At 46.4% G+C, this 17,259-nt stretch overlaps 1 protein-coding gene across 1 annotated transcript in view; it reads right to left on the bottom strand.

Annotated features, from left to right (window-relative positions):
* The window catches only part of PPL (periplakin), a 42,414-nt gene extending 29,555 nt beyond the window's left edge, over positions 1 to 12,859 (bottom strand). The window contains exon 1 of the mRNA XM_069734744.1: positions 12,670 to 12,859. Coding sequence (XP_069590845.1) covers positions 12,670 to 12,734 — 65 coding nt within the window. The 5' untranslated portion in view covers positions 12,735 to 12,859. The remainder of the gene's footprint in view (positions 1 to 12,669) is intronic.
* Positions 12,860 to 17,259: the final 4,400 nt, after the last annotated feature.

The following is a 17,259-nucleotide window of genomic DNA, read 5'->3' as shown; positions in this document are numbered from 1 at the left end:
TGTGTCCGCAGGTCCCCGTGCCATGTCCGTGTGTCCGCAGGTCCCCGTGCCATGTCCGTGTGTCCGCAGGTCCCCGTGCCATGTCCGTGTGTCCGCAGGTCCCCGTGCCATGTCCGTGTGTCCGCAGGTCCCCGTGCCATGTCCGTGTGTCCGCAGGTCCCCGTGCCATGTCCGTGTGTCCGCAGGTCCCCGTGCCATGTCCGTGTGTCCGCAGGTCCCCGTGCCATGTCCGTGTGTCCGCAGGTCCCCGTGCCATGTTCGTGTGTCCACAGGTCCCCGTGCCATGTCCGCAGGTTCCCGTGCCATGTTCGTGTGTCCACAGGTCCCCATGCCATGTCCGCAGGCCCCTGTGCCATGTCCGCAGGTCCCCGTGCCATGTCCGTGTGTCCGCAGGTCCCCGTGCCATGTCCGTGTGTCCGCAGGTCCCCGTGCCATGTCCGTGTGTCCGCAGGTCCCCGTGCCATGTCCGTGTGTCCGCAGGTCCCCGTGCCATGTCCGTGTGTCCGCAGGTCCCCGTGCCATGTCCGTGTGTCCGCAGGTCCCCGTGCCATGTCCGTGTGTCCGCAGGTCCCCGTGCCATGTCCGTGTGTCCGCAGGTCCCCGTGCCATGTCCGTGTGTCCGCAGGTCCCCGTGCCATGTCCGTGTGTCCGCAGGTCCCCGTGCCATGTCCGTGTGTCCGCAGGTCCCCGTGCAATGTCCGTGTGTCCGCAGGTCCCCGTGCAATGTCCGTGTGTCCGCAGGTCCCCGTGCAATGTCCGTGTGTCCGCAGGTCCCCGTGCAATGTCCGTGTGTCCGCAGGTCCCCGTGCAATGTCCGTGTGTCCGCAGGTCCCCGTGCAATGTCCGTGTGTCCGCAGGTCCCCGTGCAATGTCCGTGTGTCCGAAGGTCCCCGTGCAATGTCCGTGTGTCCGAAGGTCCCCGTGCAATGTCCGTGTGTCCGCAGGTCCCCGTGCAATGTCCGTGTGTCCGCAGGTCCCCGTGCAATGTCCGTGTGTCCGAAGGTCCCCGTGCCATGTCCGTGTGTCCGAAGGTCCCCGTGCCATGTCCGTGTGTCCGAAGGTCCCCGTGCCATGTCCGTGTGTCCGAAGGTCCCCGTGCCATGTCCGTGTGTCCGAAGGTCCCCGTGCCATGTCCGTGTGTCCGCAGGTCCCCGTGCCATGTCCGTGTGTCCGCAGGTCCCCGTGCCATGTCCGTGTGTCCGCAGGTCCCCGTGCCATGTCCGTGTGTCCGCAGGTCCCCGTGCAATGTCCGTGTGTCCGAAGGTCCCCGTGCCATGTCCGTGTGTCCGAAGGTCCCCGTGCCATGTCCGTGTGTCCGAAGGTCCCCGTGCCATGTCCGTGTGTCCGCAGGTCCCCGTGCCATGTCCGTGTGTCCGCAGGTCCCCGTGCCATGTCCGTGTGTCCGCAGGTCCCCGTGCCATGTCCGTGTGTCCGCAGGTCCCCGTCCCATGTCCGTGTGTCCGCAGGTCCCCGTCCCATGTCCGTGTGTCCGCAGGTCCCCGTCCCATGTCCGCAGGTTCCCATGCCAGGTCCATGTGTCCACAGGTCCCCGTGCCATGTCCGTATGTCTGCAGTTCCCCGTGGCATGCAAGGAATGAACTAGGCACACAGCCACAGCATTGGGCCTAAACCAGTTATCACCCGTGTATACGATAGAAGCATGTGTACTGTGCTCAGCTCCTGTATAATGGCACTATACATAGTACCCCTGTATACCACCCACAGCTCCTGTATAATGGCACTATACATAGTCCTTACATGACAGTACCCCTGTATACCACCCACAGCTCCTGTATAATGGCACTATACATAGTGCTTACATGACAGTACCCCTGTATACCACCCACAGCTCCTGTATAATGGCACTATACATAGTCCTTACATGACAGTACCCCTGTATACCACCCACAGCTCCTGTATAATGGCACTATACATAGTCCTTACATGACAGTACCCCTGTATACCACCCACAGCTCCTGTATAATGGCACTATACATAGTGCTTACATGACAGTACCCCTGTATACCACCCACAGCTCCTGTATAATGGCACTATACATAGTCCTTACATGACAGTACCCCTGTATACCACCCACAGCTCCTGTATAATGGCACTATACATAGTCCTTACATGACAGTACCCCTGTATACCACCCACAGCTCCTGTATAATGGCACTATACATAGTGCTTACATGACAGTACCAATCACAGTACCCCTGTATACCATCCATAGCTCCTGCATAATGGTACTATGCACAGTGATTACATGACAGTACCCCTGTATACCATCCACAGCTCCTGTATAATGGCACTATACATTGTGGTCACATAACAGTACCAGTCACACCCTAATATACCAGTAATATCTACCCTGGACTGGTGCAGCCCTTTGGTAGAGGAGGACTTCATACTTATGGTGAAAAAAATACCTGATGATATAGTAGAGAGCTCTCCAGCTGCAGACATCTCACCCCACGTGTTATATCCCCCCATTATCAGAGGGTGTATACAGCAGACGGTAGACAAGGCACAATAATCCCACCGCTGTGAGCATGCCTACAGGGAGAACTTTCATAGGGGCACAAAGGCGAGATGTGCAAACATCACATTCATGCCCAGGTTATAGCGGCATAGTCCATATTGCGCACACACACATATTATATATATTTATATAATGCCCAGGTTATAGCGGCATAGTCCATATTGCACACACACACATATTATATATATTTATATAATGCCCAGGTTATAGCGGCATAGTCCATATTGCACACACACACATATTATATATATTTATATAATGCCCAGGTTATAGCGGCATAGTCCATATTGCACACACACACATATTATATATATTTATATAATGCCCAGGTTATAGCGGCTGCTTATACTGACATGCAGGACATGTAGAGCTCCCCTTATCATCTACATATACCGCCATCACACGTGGAGACACGTGAGTTATCGCTGAGGTGTGGAGTATCTCTCCCATCATCTCATGCAGGTTGAGGACCGTTCGACACTCTGTAATGACTGAGATGAGGCTGAACACCATGAGCCGATCGCCACTATTCAGAGGGCCGCTGACCAGAAAGTCACAGGCTTATACTATCACTAGTGCGCTATTACAGGAGAGGCCGATGTCAGTCACACACGGGAGCACGGAGACATAACAGGGTTCCTTGTAGATCTGCCCCTAGCTTCAGGGGTCATGGGGGAGGAGTCTGAACATAAAGACTCCTCCTTCTTGACACCTTATGGCAGACAATTCGGTGCCTGAATTTATCTTCGTGCTCTGACTTACAAGGTTCCCTTTAAAAAAATAAAAATCAATCTATATAACAGTCCTCCTTTAAGAATCCAATATGGCGCCTGGAATGCGCTGATTAATTATTTATGATTTTTCTATAAAAAAAAAAAAATCAAGCTGTTCACTTAAATTTTTTCTGAATTTATCACAATGGAGATGAAAATTCGCCAGAATTTCAAAAATCTCCAAAACGCATTTCCGCGCCCGTCCTTGTCTAATTGAGGCCTTTGGGGCGTCCCTGAGGCGACCCGACCGATGGAAATTACTACAGTCACTAAACAGACCGAAGCTTCGTAGGAAATGTCGGGTGGAATGCCGCCGCTCCACATTCATTGTGGTAGAGCAGTGTTCACATTTCTACCATGGCGGCCATTTTAGTGTAAGTTCATGACGACATTCTAGCAGGTGTGCATACTTAGGTTACTGACATGGCGGCCATTTTGTTCATGAATTACTGATGCCCCCCTACGATGTGTGAATACCCCAATATCGGCGGCCGGCTTGTCGCGGATTAGGCTGCGGCCTACTAAATTAATGGTTGCAAGGAGAAGCTGCCTGTGTTTCCCATAGCAACCAATCACAGCACTGCTCTCATTTGATTCAGTGCTCAGGTAGAATGAAAGCTGTGCTGTGATTGGTTGCTATGAGAAACGAGAGCAGTTTCTCTTTCAGTTTCATATATCTGCCCTGTCTTTGTACTGTGGCGGACATTTTGTTAAAAAAATTTAGAGTGATGTTCTGAGAAGATTAATGGAAAGTAACATTTATAATGTGGCGGCCATTTTCTGACACGGCGACCAGATGGCACAACTTAATGAATAAACGAGTTTGGTTCCTATGTGAAACATATAAGGCTACGTTCACATTTGCGTTGTTGGGCGCAGCGTCGTCGACGCATTCCGACTCATGCATCATGCGCCCCTATCTTTAACATGGGGGGCGCATGGACATGCGCTGGTATGCTTTGTATTGCGTTTTACGAGGCATGCGTCAATTTGACGCACCAGACAGGGCGCAGAAGACGCTACTTGTAGCGTTTTCCCTGCGCCAAAATTCAAGAACATCCCTAGTTAGACCGCACATGGAGTACTGTGTCCAGTTTTGGGCACCGGTGCTCAGGAAGGATATAATGGAACTAGAGAGAGTACAAAGGAGGGCAACAAAATTAATAAAGGGGATGGGAGAACTACAATACCCAGATAGATTAGCGAAATTAGGATTATTTAGTCTAGAAAAAAGACGACTGAGGGGCGATCTAATAACCATGTATAAGTATATAAGGGGACAATACAAATATCTCGCTGAGGATCTGTTTATACCAAGGAAGGTGACGGGCACAAGGGGGCATTCTTTGCGTCTGGAGGAGAGAAGGTTTTTCCACCAACATAGAAGAGGATTCTTTACTGTTAGGGCAGTGAGAATCTGGAATTGCTTGCCTGAGGAGGTGGTGATGGCGAACTCAGTCGAGGGGTTCAAGAGAGGCCTGGATGTCTTCCTGGAGCAGAACAATATTGTATCATACAATTATTAGGTTCTGTAGAAGGACGTAGATCTGGGGATTTATTATGATGGAATATAGGCTGAACTGGATGGACAAATGTCTTTTTTCGGCCTTACTAACTATGTTACTATGTTACTATGTTACTAGTTTATGGCAACGCATGCGTCAAAAAACGCAGCGTTGTGTTTTGCGTTGTTGGCTGCGTCGACGACACTGCGCCCAACAACGCAAATGTGAACGTAGCCTAACAGGGGCCCCTCCAGGTACAAATTATGTCTGGCGTCTCTTGTGGCAGAGGGGCCCCCTCAGATGTCAGCGCCCATATAGTTTGGTAACTTAAGCCCCTTCTTCGCCCCAGCCCTAAAGGAGCCATGATTTTATGGGCCGCGTTTGTGTAAACAAGCGCCCCTTTTAGGCCCTGGACGCCACTAAATGTTTGCGAAAAATTGGCAAAATTCAGGACAGTTGGCGAATACCGCCGAAAATGTTCAGTCCTAACCAAGACCAACTTGAAGGGGACGTCACCTCCCCAATCCGGCTCCCAGAAGCTGGATTCTGGGGGGTCCGGAGCTCGCGTGTCCTCCCCTTTATCCGGACGTTCAGGGTGCCTGTTACTTATTGTGCCCTCGCCACACGACCCTGAAACGCGCGGGGCTGCCGCCTCCCCGGATTCCGCCATTGTCAGATAATGCAGAGTTTACTCAGCGCACTGACACCTCACACCGACTGCAATGAAACTGTATCGGCGGCACGCCCCGGCCCCAACTTCTTGCCGAACCTGCTCGGCTCCCGGCTCTGCTATGTCGGCCTCACGCCCTTCTCTTATTTGACATAACATTAGCGATTGGGAGATGGCGCTCCTCCCTGCGGTGAAAACGTCTCCGGAATCTTCTAGAAGACGCAAAACGAGAAGGTGCCTCGTCGTCGCCTTCAGGTTTTACAAGGAAGAGCTAAATTTAGAGGCGAATACCTAAGGAAATAAATAAGATGTACACCCAGATGAGAAGACAATGGGGTGATGCCTCATCCACGGCAGGGAGGGAGGAGGGAGCCCAATTTGGGAGAGTGGAAACCATCAACAAGCAGAACAACTGCTCCTGACGGCTCTCATTATACGTCTAATTATAATTCTGTGCTGTGTGAACACACCGGAAATCCTGACGATCTAAACTTCCATTAAGAACCATTATTTGGCATTGTATGGCGGCACTATTTAGCCTGCGTTATTTGGAATTGTATGGTAATATCATTTTGGCTGTAGTATATGGGAATTACATGGCGGTATTATTTGCTATAGCATGGCCGCACTATGGCAGTATCGTCTTTTTTGGCTGTATTTTATGAGAACTGTGTGGTGGTTTTATTTGGCATTGTATTAGCAGTATTATTTAGTCTTCAGTACTTGGTGTGGTATAAAGGGATTGTTTAGGCTTGTGCTATATATTGGAACGATGGCAGTATATTTGGGTTGTAGTTAGCGTTGTATGGCGGTACAATGTTTTCGTTATTTTTGCCGTCATGGGTATTATTTGGTCTACATGTGGTACTGTATAGCAGGTTTATTTGGGCTGTATTGTATGGCGGCACTATGGTTTCATTATTTTAGTTGTCTTGTATATCAGTATTATTTGGTCTACATGTGGTATCGTATAGCAGGTTTATTTGGGCTGTATTGTATGGCGGCACTATGGTTTCATTATTTTAGTTGTCTTGTATATCAGTATTATTTGGTCTACATGTGGTATCGTATAGCAGGTTTATTTGGGCTGTATTGTATGGCGGCACTACGGTTTCATTATTTTAGTTGTCTTGTATATCAGTATTATTTGGTCTACATGTGGTACTGTATAGCAGGTTTATTTGGGCTGTATTGTATGGCGGCACTATGGTTTCATTATTTTAGTTGTCTTGTATATCAGTATTATTTGGTCTACATGTGGTATCGTATAGCAGGTTTATTTGGGCTGTATTGTATGGCGGCACTACGGTTTCATTATTTTAGTTGTCTTGTATATCAGTATTATTTGGTCTACATGTGGTATTGTATAGCAGGTTTCTTTGGGCTGTATTGTATGGCGGCACTATGATTTCATTATTTTAGCTGTCTTGTATATCAGTATTATTTGGTCTACATGTGGTATTGTATAGCAGGTTAATTTGGACTGTATTGTATGGCGGCACTATATTTTCATTTTATTAGCTGTCTTGTATATCTATTATTTGGTCTACATGTGGTATTGTATAGCAGGTTTATTTGGGTTGTATTGTATGGCGGCACTATGGTTTCATTATATTAGCTGTCTTGTATATCAGTATTATTTGATCTACATGTGGTATTGTATAGCAGTTTTATTTGGGTTGTATTGTATGGCGGCACTATGGGTTCATTATTTTAGTTGTCTTGTATATCAGTATTATTTGGTCTACACGTGGTATTGTATAGCAGGTTTCTTTGGGCTGTATTGTATGGCGGCACTATGGTGGTATTTGTTGGCACTGTACAGGTGGTTCCTGTATTTTTATGGTGCGAAGGGTCCCTTTTGATGGTTTGGGCCTCATTCATAAAAAAAAAAGAAAAAAAAAAAAGGTACTGTTACTGTCTCAGAAGGGCCCGTGGAGTATAATAACCAGGAGGTAATCCTGCGGCAGGTACGATATGATACGTGTGGCGTCCTCCATTGTTTGCAAACAAAGGAACCTTTTTTGTAATCCTGTGAAATGAGCAGTAATGACTGGGAAAAGAGCCACCATCAGACGGGTGCCAGCACCCCGCCGGCTCAGGTTCTCATGAGAAGTCAAGTAACAGTCCTGGGAGCTCTTAAAGGGGTCTTCCGAGGAAGCCCCCATTAAGCCACTATGGGCAAACACTTGAGGCATCCATCAATAAGCCAAAGTGTTGGGTCTTTCCAAGATGGCGTTCTGACCACATGGGGCTGATAAACGACGACCTGTCGTGGAGTTGATTTCTTATTGCCGATTGGCCGAGAGGGGGATCGCATGGGATTCTTGTCCCCACAGCCCCCCATACAATGGTGAGTAGGGGGCTCTAGGCTACGGGATGACTTGTGGCAATGAGCAACATGTGGACTCTCACAATGGAGTCAATGCAATTGTGCACCCAAGTTCCCGGGGATCGGGGCGCGGAGGGGCAGCAGATATAAGTGTTGAGCACCATGTCCCCGTCCTGGCATCGCCCGCAATGTCTGATCACCTATAGGCCGCCTTGTGTGACAGAGGGTCATGGGCCAAGCTGGCACTTTTGCCTCTGGGTAGGACCAAAACCAGTCTGACCACTATGTCAGAAACCAGACCAGATACAGGATCCTTCCCCTTCTCACTCACATTCCTGAAATACCAAAAAAGTAAGAAGTCCTGCCAAACGAGACAAGTGCACGCTGCTCCTCCAGAAGGAATGTCCCAACACCCAGCACCCATCACCGACACCCCAAACCAGGCGTCTGCACCGCCCAATTCCTCACCAAAACAGACCTCCGCCTGCTGCCAGTGAATGAGAACACTGCTGGGGGTTTGTTACAGTTGTATCCAGTCTGGACAATCCTGAGCCACTGATACATTGTAACGAACCATTAGGACTGACAGTTGTACCCGTGAGATGGGTGTGGGATCCTGAACAGGGTCCTCTCTGGTTACCCTGCACACAATGAGGGGTCCGCGCCCCCAGGTTATACTGTCTCCTGACGTCGGATGGATCACTCCCATCAGATCACTCGCTGTCACCGCCTAGGTGAGACTTCACCCGACTCCGCTTCGGAAACCACAACTCCCAGCATGCACCCCTGTGCAGTGGTCACATGACAGATACCATCCACCACTATGGGGCTGGGTGCACGTAATATGGAGATGGTCACAGAGTCTGTGCCCCACACATGGGTGACGCATGTGCCACCTGTACTGCTCCACCACCGTCCTCCCCACGCCTCAGTGATATGGTGCGCAATAATGGACCGCCATATTGTATACATCATTGTCTAGGGGCCGGGCTGCCCCCGGAATAGATCTGGGCGCGGACCCCTCTACACCACAGTGGGGTACACCCTCCCTTCACCATCAGAATATTGGAGGAACGACAGGGATAGCTATGGGGTGGCAGGGTATGCACTGCATGATGGAGGGCGAGGCTCCGTCCTCCCCGGCCCAGAACAATGGAGGAGCAGCCTGCCCCCCGACATCAAAGAGGATCGGACAGCGAGAACTAGGACCCAGTATAACCAGCAGGACCCAGTATAACCAGCAGGACCCAGTATAACCAGCACCGAAGGCCTAAATAACCAGTACTGGACCCAGTATAACCAGCAGGACCCAGTATAACCAGCAAAGAAGGCCTAAATAACCAGTACTGGACCCAGTATAACCAGCAGGACCCAGTATAACCAGCACCGAAGGCCTAAATAACCAGTACTGGACCCAGTATAACCAGCAGGACCCATTATAACCAGCACCGAAGGCCTAAATAACCAGTACTGGACCCAGTATAACCAGCAGGACCCAGTATAACCAGCAAAGAAGGCCTAAATAACCAGTACTGGACCCAGTATAACCAGCAGGACCCAGTATAACCAGCACCGAAGGCCTAAATAACCAGTACTGGACCCAGTATAACCAGCAGGACCCATTATAACCAGCACCGAAGGCCTAAATAACCAGTACTGGACCCAGTATAACCAGCAGGACCCATTATAACCAGCACCGAAGGCCTAAATAACCAGTACTGGACCCAGTATAACCAGCAGGACCCAGTATAACCAGCACCGAAGGCCTAAATAACCAGTACTGGACCCAGTATTACCAGCACACAAGGCCAAAATAACCAGTACTGGACCCAGTATAACCAGCACACAAGGCCAAAATAACCAGTACTGGACCCAGTATAACCAGCACCGAAGGCCAAAATAACCAGTACCACAACCCAGTATCACCAGCAGGACCCATTATAACCAGCACCGAAGGCCTAAATAACCAGTACCACAACCCAGTATCACCAGCACGACCCAGTATAACCAGCACCGAAGGCCTAAATAACCAGTACCACAACCCAGTATCACCAGCAAAGAAGGCCAAAATAACCAGTACTGGACCCAGTATAACCAGCAGGACCCATTATAACCAGCACCGAAGGCCAAAATAACCAGTACTGGACCCAGTATAACCAGCAGGACCCAGTATAACCAGCACCGAAGGCCAAAATAACCAGTACTGGACCCAGTATAACCAGCAGGACCCATTATAACCAGCACCGAAGGCCAAAATAACCAGTACTGGACCCAGTATAACCAGCAGGACCCAGTATAACCAGCACCGAAGGCCAAAATAACCAGTACTGGACCCAGTATAACCAGCAGGACCCAGTATAACCAGCACCGAAGGCCAAAATAACCAGTACCACAACCCAGTATAACCAGCAGGACCCAGTATAACCAGCACCGAAGGCCTAAATAACCAGTACTGGACCCAGTATAACCAGTAACAAAATATAGTCTCACCAGCAGCTGATAGTTTAGTGTGGAGCCTACAGAACCCGGCACCCACCGCTGTACACCGTGCTGTGGACCCCAGTAGCGGACAGTACATGTGGATGTCATATAGCAGTGTATACAGTGACCGCACAGCGCTGTACACAGGGGGGCAGGTAGGAGCATTAGTAGGTTATTGGGGTCCGCTCATATAGGGGACGGTGCATATTCTATAGGTGACAGCATGTAAGGTGTAGACTTTGTGAGTGCCAATGTGACAGGTGAGTGGATCCTCTCTATAGGTGACAGGTGAGTGGATCCTCTCTATAGGTGACAGGTGAGTGGATCCTCTCTATAGGTGACAGGTGAGTGGATTCCATCTATTAATGACTGTGTACAGTTGAGTAGATCCTTTAGGTGACTGTGGGCAGGTGAGTGGATTATCTATAGGTGACAATGTGTATCAGTGAGTAGATCCTCTATAATTGACAGTGTATCTACTCTATAGATGAGTGGATCATCTATAAGTGACAAGTGTACAGATGAATGAATCCTTCCTGTTCACCATGTTTCTATGGGAGTGGATCCTCTCTATCGGTGTTATTCTCTATAGATGAGTGCATCCCCCCTATAGATGATGGTACAGAGGTCAGTAGATCCTTCCTATCGGTGTCATTCTCTATAGGTGAGTGGATCCCCTCTATAGATGATGGTGTACAGGTGAGTGGATCCCCTCTACAGACGATGGTGTACAGGTGAGTGGATCCCCTCTACAGACGATGGTGTACAGGTGAGTGGATCCCCTCTATAGATGATGGTACAGAGGTGAGTAGATCCTTCCTATCGGTGTCATTCTCTATAGGTGAGTGGATCCCCTCTACAGACGATGGTGTACAGGTGAGTGGATCCCCTCTACAGATGATGGTGTACAGGTGAGTGGATCCCCTCTATAGATGATGGTACAGAGGTGAGTAGATCCTTCCTATCGGTGTCATTCTCTATAGGTGAGTGGATCCCCTCTACAGACGATGGTGTACAGGTGAGTGGATCCCCTCTATAGATGATGGTGTACAGGTGAGTGGATCCCCTCTACAGATGATGGTGTACAGGTGAGTGGATCCCCTCTACAGACGATGGTGTACAGGTGAGTGGATCCCCTCTACAGACGATGGTGTACAGGTGAGTGGATCCCCTCTACAGACGATGGTGTACAGGTGAGTGGATCCCCTCTACAGACGATGGTGTACAGGTGAGTGGATCCCCTCTACAGATGATGGTGTACAGGTGAGTGGATCCCCTCTACAGATGATGGTGTACAGGTGAGTGGATCCCCTCTACAGACGATGGTGTACAGGTGAGTGGATCCCCTCTACAGATGATGGTGTACAGGTGAGTGGATCCCCTCTACAGATGATGGTGTACAGGTGAGTGGATCCCCTCTACAGATGATGGTGTACAGGTGAGTGGATCCCCTCTACAGACGATGGTGTACAGGTGAGTGGATCCCCTCTACAGACGATGGTGTACAGGTGAGTGGATCCCCTCTACAGACGATGGTGTACAGGTGAGTGGATCCCCTCTACAGATGATGGTGTACAGGTGAGTGGATCCCCTCTACAGATGATGGTGTACAGGTGAGTGGATCCCCTCTACAGACGATGGTGTACAGGTGAGTGGATCCCCTCTATAGATGATGGTGTACAGGTGAGTGGATCCCCTCTACAGATGATGGTGTACAGGTGAGTGGATCCCCTCTACAGATGATGGTGTACAGGTGAGTGGATCCCCTCTACAGACGATGGTGTACAGGTGAGTGGATCCCCTCTACAGATGATGGTGTACAGGTGAGTGGATCCCCTCTACAGATGATGGTGTACAGGTGAGTGGATCCCCTCTACAGACGATGGTGTACAGGTGAGTGGATCCCCTCTACAGATGATGGTGTACAGGTGAGTGGATCCCCTCTACAGACGATGGTGTACAGGTGAGTGGATCCCCTCTACAGACGATGGTGTACAGGTGAGTGGATCCCCTCTACAGACGATGGTGTACAGGTGAGTGGATCCCCTCTACAGATGATGGTGTACAGGTGAGTGGATCCCCTCTACAGATGATGGTGTACAGGTGAGTGGATCCCCTCTACAGACGATGGTGTACAGGTGAGTGGATCCCCTCTATAGATGATGGTGTACAGGTGAGTGGATCCCCTCTACAGATGATGGTGTACAGGTGAGTGGATCCCCTCTACAGATGATGGTGTACAGGTGAGTGGATCCCCTCTACAGACGATGGTGTACAGGTGAGTGGATCCCCTCTACAGACGATGGTGTACAGGTGAGTGGATCCCCTCTACAGATGATGGTGGATCCCTTCGGCAGGGTACTTACACTTTGGGCTGCACAGAGTTGGGGCTGTATTTCGCAGTGGTTCGTTTCTTGAACAAGGAGCTCATGTTTCGTGGCTCCTCGGGCGCCGGCGGCTGATTCGGGGTTTCGGGCGATGCTGCGCGGTCTGCGGTGTCGTCTCCTGGCCGGGGAGCAGCAGGGAGTCAGTGATCAGCCGGGATCCTGCTCTACAGGTAGGAGGGAGTGATCTGGAGGAGGAGGAGGAGGAGGGGCGGGCTGTGGTGCACACCGTCCTCACCTGTCACAGGTCGGGAGCAGCATGGAGGGGCCAGGCTTAACCCCTGCACCGCCACAGCCCCGGCTCAGGGAGGAGGAGGAGGACAGCCCAGCCTGATGGGAGTGCAGTCACTAGAACTACAACGCTCCCAGTGTCCTGATAGCTGCAGGTTGTTGTCAGAGCATGCTGGGGGTTGTAGTCTCACAGCCGGACAGCCCGGGTCACCATGCAGCGCACTGGACACATTGGCACAGTGATTGCAGGGAGTGTTTGTGCCCGCTGGCAGCCGAGGGGTTAATCCCATGTGCTCTGTTTTAGAGTAGAGATAGGAGTGGCATAAAGTGACAGCTCCGGGCACATACCACAGCCTGCCCAATCACAGGGCCTCCCAGCACCCAGCAATGATGGGAGGAGTAGTCCCCAGATCCCCGCACACCCATGTGTCACTACCACCTGTCCTGTCATTACACAGTGATGCATAGTTACATCCCATCCCATAATGTCAGCACTGTACATCCCATAATACGCACACATCTGTGTGCCATCACTTTATACACACTCAGGCTGCAGTCACACTGTCAGTATTTATAATCCAAAACCAGAAGAGGAACAATTAGAGGAAAAGTATAATAGAAACATCTGCACCACTTCTGGATTTATCACCCACTCCTGGTTGTTTTCTTGCAAATACTGCCATATAGTGCCTACATAATAGTGTGTATATAATACTGCCATATAGTGCCTACATAATAGTGTATATAATACTGCCACATAGTGCCTACATAATAGTGTGTATATAATACTGCCATATAGTGCCTACATAATAGTGTGTATATAATACTGCCATATAGTGCCTACATAATAGTGTGTATATAATACTGCCATATAGTGCCTACATAAGTGTATATAATACTGCCACATAGTGCCTACATAATAGTGTGTATATAATACTGCCATATAGTGCCTACATAATAGTGTATATAATACTGCCACATAGTGCCTACATAATAGTGTGTATATAATACTGCCATATAGTGCCTACATAATAGTGTGTATATAATACTGCCATATAGTGCCTACATAATAGTGTGTATATAATACTGCCATATAGTGCCTACATAAGTGTATATAATACTGCCACATAGTGCCTACATAATAGTGTGTATATAATACTGCCATATAGTGCCTACATAATAGTGTGTATATAATACTGCCATATAGTGCCTACATAATAGTGTATATAATACTGCCATATAGTGCCTACATAATAGTGTATATAATACTGCCACATAGTGCCTACATAATAGTGTGTATATAATACTGCCATATAGTGCCTACATAATAGTGTGTATATAATACTGCCATATAGTGCCTACATAATAGTGTATATAATACTGCCATATAGTGCCTACATAATAGTGTATATAATACTGCCATATAGTGCCTACATAATAGTGTATATAATACTGCCACATAGTGCCTACATAATAGTGTGTATATAATACTGCCATTTAGTGCCTACATAATAGTGTGTATATAATACTGCCATATAGTGCCTACATAATAGTGTATATAATACTGCCATATAGTGCCTACATAATAGTGTATATAATACTGCCACATAGTGCCTACATAATAGTGTGTATATAATACTGCCATATAGTGCCTACATAATAGTGTATATAATACTGCCACATAGTGCCTACATAATAGTGTGTATATAATACTGCCATATAGTGCCTACATAATAGTGTGTATATAATACTGCCATATAGTGCCTACATAATAGTGTGTATATAATACTGCCATATAGTGCCTACATAAGTGTATATAATACTGCCACATAGTGCCTACATAATAGTGTGTATATAATACTGCCATATAGTGCCTACATAATAGTGTGTATATAATACTGCCATATAGTGCCTACATAATAGTGTATATAATACTGCCATATAGTGCCTACATAATAGTGTATATAATACTGCCACATAGTGCCTACATAATAGTGTGTATATAATACTGCCATATAGTGCCTACATAATAGTGTGTATATAATACTGCCATATAGTGCCTACATAATAGTGTATATAATACTGCCATATAGTGCCTACATAATAGTGTATATAATACTGCCATATAGTGCCTACATAATAGTGTATATAATACTGCCACATAGTGCCTACATAATAGTGTGTATATAATACTGCCATTTAGTGCCTACATAATAGTGTGTATATAATACTGCCATATAGTGCCTACATAATAGTGTATATAATACTGCCATATAGTGCCTACATAATAGTGTATATAATACTGCCACATAGTGCCTACATAATAGTGTGTATATAATACTGCCATATAGTGCCTACATAATAGTGTGTATATAATACTGCCATATAGTGCCTACATAATAGTGTGTATATAATACTGCCATATAGTGCCTACATAAGTGTATATAATACTGCCACATAGTGCCTACATAATAGTGTGTATATAATACTGCCATATAGTGCCTACATAATAGTGTGTATATAATACTGCCATATAGTGCCTACATAATAGTGTATATAATACTGCCATATAGTGCCTACATAATAGTGTATATAATACTGCCATATAGTGCCTACATAATAGTGTATATAATACTGCCACATAGTGCCTACATAATAGTGTGTATATAATACTGCCATTTAGTGCCTACATAATAGTGTGTATATAATACTGCCATATAGTGCCTACATAATAGTGTGTATATAATACTGCCATATAGTGCCTACATAAGTGTATATAATACTGCCACATAGTGCCTACATAATAGTGTGTATATAATACTGCCATATAGTGCCTACATAATAGTGTGTATATAATACTGCCATATAGTGCCTACATAATAGTGTATATAATACTGCCATATAGTGCCTACATAATAGTGTATATAATACTGCCATATAGTGCCTACATAATAGTGTATATAATACTGCCACATAGTGCCTACATAATAGTGTGTATATAATACTGCCATATAGTGCCTACATAATAGTGTGTATATAATACTGCCATATAGTGCCTACATAATAGTGTGTATATAATACTGCCACATAGTGCCTACATAATAGTGTGTATATAATACTGCCACATAGTGCCTACATAATAGTGTGTATATAATACTGCCACATAGTGCCTACATAATAGTGTGTATATAATACTGCCATATAGTGCCTACATAATAGTGTATATAATACTGCCATATAGTGCCTACATAATAGTGTATATAATACTGCCATATAGTGCCTACATAATAGTGTATATAATACTGCCATATAGTGCCTACATGATAGTGTATATAATACTGCCATATAGTGCCTACATAATAGTGTATATAATACTGCCATATAGTGCCTACATAATAGTGTATATAATACTGCCATATAGTGCCTACATAAGTGTATATAATACTGCCACATAGTGCCTACATAATAGTGTGTATATAATACTGCCATATAGTGCCTACATAATAGTGTATATAATACTGCCACATAGTGCCTACATAATAGTGTATATAATACTGCCACATAGTGCCTACATAATAGTGTGTATATAATACTGCCATATAGTGCCTACATAATAGTGTGTATATAATACTGCCATATAGTGCCTACATAATAGTGTATATATAATACTGCCATATAGTGCCTACATAATACTGTGTATATAATACTGCCATATAGTGCCTAAATAATAGTGTATATAATACTGCCACATAGTGCCTACATAATAGTGTGTATATAATACTGCCATATAGTGCCTACATAATAGTGTGTATATAATACTGCCATATAGTGCCTAAATAATAGTGTATATATAATACTGCCATATAGTGCCTACATAATAGTGTGTATACAATACTGCCATATAGTGCCTACATAATAGTGTATATAATACTGCCATATAGTGCCTACATAATAGTGTGTATATAATACTGCCATATAGTGCCTACATAATAGTGTATATAATACTGCCATGTAGTGCCTACATAATAGTGTGTATATAATACTGCCATATATTGCCTACATAATAGTGTGTATATAATACTGCCGTATAGTGCCTACATAATAGTGTATATAATACTGCCATATAGTGCCTACATAATAGTGTATATAATACTGCCATATAGTGCCTACATAATAGTGTATATAATACTGCCATATAGTGCCTACATAATAGTGTGTATAATACTGCCATATAGTGCCTACATAATAGTGTGTATATAATACTGCCATATAGTGCCTACATAAGTGTATATAATACTGCCATATAGTGCCTACATAAAAGTGTATATAATACTGCCATAT

The sequence above is a fragment of the Ranitomeya imitator genome, chromosome 7, assembly GCF_032444005.1.
Source record: "Ranitomeya imitator isolate aRanImi1 chromosome 7, aRanImi1.pri, whole genome shotgun sequence".
Classification (NCBI taxonomy): domain Eukaryota; kingdom Metazoa; phylum Chordata; class Amphibia; order Anura; family Dendrobatidae; genus Ranitomeya; species Ranitomeya imitator.
Note: the sequence above shows the minus strand (reverse complement) of the source record. Positions and strands in the feature narration are given on the sequence as shown.